We start from the raw sequence: 4,541 nt of genomic DNA on the forward strand, positions 1-4,541 counted from the left end.
AAGCCTCAGCCAGGAGTCAGTCAGTTGGCGAGATTGAGAAGCCAGAATTTGAAGAGAGACTGAGAGAGACTGAGACACGGAGCTCTTGAAACCAAGGAGGGAGATAGGCCTCTAAGAAAACTAACTATTTGGAAGAGACAATACAGGATCTGAACTTTTAACAGCTGGCTGCATTTTTACTCTGAACTCAAAGGAAGGCTGCTCCAGAAGTTCCCCAAGAAACCAGCTTGTGGAAGATTGAGCCCATTTGAGAAAATTGGAACCTGGTTCTCATCTAGAGTAGTGGCTTGTTTTCAAGCCCCCTCGTTTGATCTAAGGATCTGGCCAGCATGTCTAATCAAGAAGACTGCTACTTTTTTTTCTATTCTACATGTAATAAGGGAGATAGGTGCCCCTTCCGGCACTGTGAAGCTGCCTTAGGAAATGAGACTGTCTGCACATTGTGGCAGAAAGGGCGCTGTTTTCGACAAGTCTGCAGGTTCCGACACATGGAAATTGAGAAAAAGCGGAGTGAGATTCCATGCTACTGGGAAAACCAGCCAAAAGGATGTCAAAAATTAAATTGTGCATTTCATCACAACAGGGGTCGCTATGTTGAAGGCCGTTTCCTACCTCCAAGCAAAACTATGCAGCTCTCAATGCAGCGGAAACCTGGGGTCAGCTTAAAGCAAGATGATAGTTTGAATTTTGGAATAAAAACTCTTGAAGAAACCAAGTCAAAGAAAATGAAGGAAAAATCTAAGGAGCAAGGAGAAGGGCCTTCAGGAGCATCTGCTCACTTACTTCAACCACAGCCCATTCCAGGTCCCGAGAAAGAGAATGTCAGAACTGTGATCCTGTCCAACAAACAAGGAGACCTCTCGGTGCGGCTGAGGCTAGGGAAGCGGAAGCTCTCAGGTGCTGACAATGACCCTCCACTGAAGCGAAGTCTCGCTCAAAGGCTTGGAGAAAAAATTGAGTCTCCAGAAATGAATACTGACAAAATACCAAAGAAAGTTCAAGTTTCTAAGTCTCTGAAGGAGAGATTAGGAATGCGCGCTGATCTAAATAGTATGGAGACAACAGAAAGATCTGCAAAAGGTGGAGAGCTCCACGTGAAGGCACATCTTGAGAGAGCCAGCCAGAAACGAGGAGACTTGCAAACCAAAATCAAGAATGAAGGAACCCATAAGACTGAAGATTCCAGTTTAGAGATAAGGAGCTCTTCTGTTATTCGACTCAAAACATTTTCTGAGGTCCTAGCTGAAAAAAGACACCGGCAGCAAAAAGCTGAGAAGGAAAATCCTTCTGTTAAACTCGGAATAGAGAGTGAGTCTAAGAAAGCAATCATCTTGCCTCCTACCACTGCCAGCAAAGGGCAATTAGAAGAGCCTGCGAGTAAAACCAAGCCCATGCAGGAAGTTCACATGAAAATCCTGGAGGAGATCGAGCAAGAAACGGCACTGAGGGTACAACAGAGTGCTAAGAACAGCATCGACTCCCAGCCACAGCCTGAGACTACTCCAGTGATGAGACGACTGCTCGGCATCGCCAAAAGAACCCTTACAGAAGAAGAGAAGAAACTAAGTGAAGCAGCCGACATCTCATCTCGTATCGGGGTTACTCTAACAGAGACTGTTGAGGTTTCCTCACAGCCTTCAGGTGAGACCACAAGAGACGGCTTTTCCAAAGTTCAAGTCAAGAACTTTGAGGATATCGTGAAAGTGCAGCGCATGCAGAAACAGCAAGAGGTGGAAACACTACAAAAGGAGAAAGCCGCTTTGACACCCCTTCAGGAAGAAGCAGCACCTGGTGATACACAACTAGCAGAGAAACCAGAACTGAATCCGTGCCAGGAATCACCCGCCAGCTGATAAAGCGCATGCCAATAAAAGCCCAGCAAGTAGAGGTAGAAACTTCAGGATTTGGGGATTCCATGCTGAACGTGAAATGTGCAGTACAGCCCCTAAGAAAAAGGTCTTGGGCCAAGCCCACGGTTAATCTCAAGCCATCCGTGGTTAAAGTCATTTCAAGCCCTAAATTGGCCAGGAAACGCAAGGCAGCTGAAATCCACCCTGATGTCGTTGAAGCTGTAAAACCACTCAGTTCCAGCAGCATTCTTCAGGAAAACCCAAGCAAGAAAGCCTCCGTGGCTGCTGTTCCAATTCTCTTTGAGGACAAGCCAATCACTGTATCTGAGAGAGAAAAAAACCCAAACAGTCTTGATCTGTTTCCAAGCCAAGCTGATTCTGATCCATCACCACCCGAAGTATCTAGTCCTTGTTCATCCCAAGTGGCAACAAAAAGCCACTGGCTCAGCTCTGCCTCTTCAGAAAAGCTCCCCCTTTCTGTGGAAGATGATTTTGAGAAACTGATCTGGGAGATCTCAGGAGGAAACTTAGAAGCAGAAATTGACCTGGATCTTGGAAAGGATGAAAGTGACATTCTACTTGAGCTTTCACAAATGATTGATAGCTGAAAGTGGTGAAAGCTCACTTAAAAAAAAACTCACAAAAAACTGAATTTCATTTCATCTATTATGACATTTGCCCGAGGCGACTATTTCTCTAGGCCAGGATTTGCCCCAATCAGAAGCATATGTCAGAAGTATCTATACTTGTTTGGGCCTCCTGTGGGTCAAATTAAAGAGAAGGCTTTTGGGCAGCCATCCTGTCTATTATTGTTTAGTTTTGAGATGAGACTGTTTCAGGACTTGAAAACCATCAGGAATCATTGGATTCCTTGAGATGAAAAATTGTTGATAAAGACTGCTGCAGGACTTGAAAACCAGCAGGAATCATTGGATTCCTTGAGATGAAAAATTGTTGATAAAGACTGCTGCAGGACTGGAAAACTGTTGATGAGACTATCCCAGGACTTCAAAACTTGCAGGAATTATTGGATTCCTGGCACATGAACAAATGGACTTTTGGACTTTTTGGACTATTTCTAGGATTTATGGACATGGACATGTATTCTTATGATGATTCATGTTATTTGTTACATCACTTATATTGCTATGTGTTTATGTAATTCATGTAATTATGTGTAATACCTCCCATATTGATGGATTTATGTATACCTGTTTCAAGTGAGCCCTTCAGAAACCCACTAATCTGATTTGATTTCCCATTTCCTTTGGTGTTTTCATCTCCCTTCCTTAAAAGTCCCATAAAGACAAAGCAAAGCTATTTTACTTATTGTGCCTGAGTCACCAGATGAAGAGGTGAAAGCTAACCAGCTCTCAATGCAGCAGAACAATCTATAGGTCCAGTCTAACTCCTCCCCCCTTGAAATGTTCCTAGTCCCACACATCCTCCAGTTGTAATCAATGCTGCAGATGATAATGAGGATGATGATTAATTTTCTGAAGAAGGAGATGAAACTAAAACACCTATTTTGCAACCAGCTCCTGAAGTCCATAATGGGTTGCACATAACTGGTGCTCGGAAACCTGGGGTCAGCTTAAAGCAAAGTCATAGTTTGAATTTTGGAATAAAAACTCTTGAAGAAATCAAGTTAAAGAAAATGGGACATAAAGATAATAAAGGTCTGGCTTTTTTTTTTTAACATCTGTGTTTGAGGTGATTATTACACAGAACTGAACCTAAGGCTGCCTCCAAAAGCCCCCCCCACCCCCACCCCAGAAACCTCCTCCTGGAGAACATTATATTTTAGAGAAAAGAATACTACATTACCAGAAATAGAGAGATTTGGAAAAGGGGCCCTTTAAGAGTGAAAAGTAGCTGAATACTAGCAGCAGGAGGGGCTGGAAGTAACAGTAAAGTGCAAGGAATTAGCCAAATGGGATATGGAGGGGATTGGGTCAGGGCTAAAGTATAAAAAGGTAAGATTGAGAGGGGAAAAAAATCCAGATTGAAGGCTTGGTTATCAGTAACTCTGATTTTTCAGAAGGCACAGATCAGTAGAGAGGAGAACAGAGGAAGATAGAAGGGTAGAACTGATCTAGCTTTTAAAGAGACTTTGATAAATGATAACAAGGGAAAGAGGGGTTTTGCCTTGGCAGATGGTGTTCCTATATCACAGGGATTATGGGAATAGAAGAAGGTCGTATGATCTAGGATAAAGGACATAGGAATAGAAGTCACAGAACAAGGGAAGCTCCATTTGGGAAGGGTCTCACACTTATGAGTTCTGTGATGATGGAGAATAGAGCTGGTTCTAGGAGTAAATGGATTTTAAAAATAACTGCTTAGAAAGGGAAATTCTTAACTCAAAGGAATGACTTTAATTATAGAAGTTCAGCTATCATTAGAGGAGATATTTTTGGAAGAGGCAACTTCCTAATGCTATTCAAATCATATTTCAGGAATGCTGGACACAATAAACTCATAAGTGTTAAAATTAGTATTCCAATTTAACTTATTAAAATGTATTAAATACATTTAATTAAAATTAGGATTCCTATATAGATTTAACACTGTTTCCACACTATCACAAAACATTTTGTGACTTTCCTAATCCCGTGCCTCATTGTGGCATGGAGGTGACTCTGGATTCTCAAAGGCATGTGCCTGCTCTGCTGGCCTTACTACATTTCT

The 4,541-nt window shown here is 42.3% G+C and overlaps 1 protein-coding gene across 1 annotated transcript; it reads left to right on the forward strand.

Annotated features, from left to right (window-relative positions):
- Nucleotides 1-488: 488 nt before the first annotated feature.
- On the forward strand, nt 489-2,458 carry LOC127543343 (zinc finger CCCH domain-containing protein 11A-like). Its single transcript, XM_051969381.1, is given in 2 exon segments — nt 489-1,824; nt 1,827-2,458. Coding segments are annotated over 2 exon segments (1,968 nt in total).
- The last annotated feature ends 2,083 nt before the right edge of the window (nt 2,459-4,541 follow it).

This window comes from Antechinus flavipes, unplaced genomic scaffold (assembly GCF_016432865.1).
Source record: "Antechinus flavipes isolate AdamAnt ecotype Samford, QLD, Australia unplaced genomic scaffold, AdamAnt_v2 unplaced_scaffold419, whole genome shotgun sequence".
NCBI lineage: Eukaryota > Metazoa > Chordata > Mammalia > Dasyuromorphia > Dasyuridae > Antechinus > Antechinus flavipes.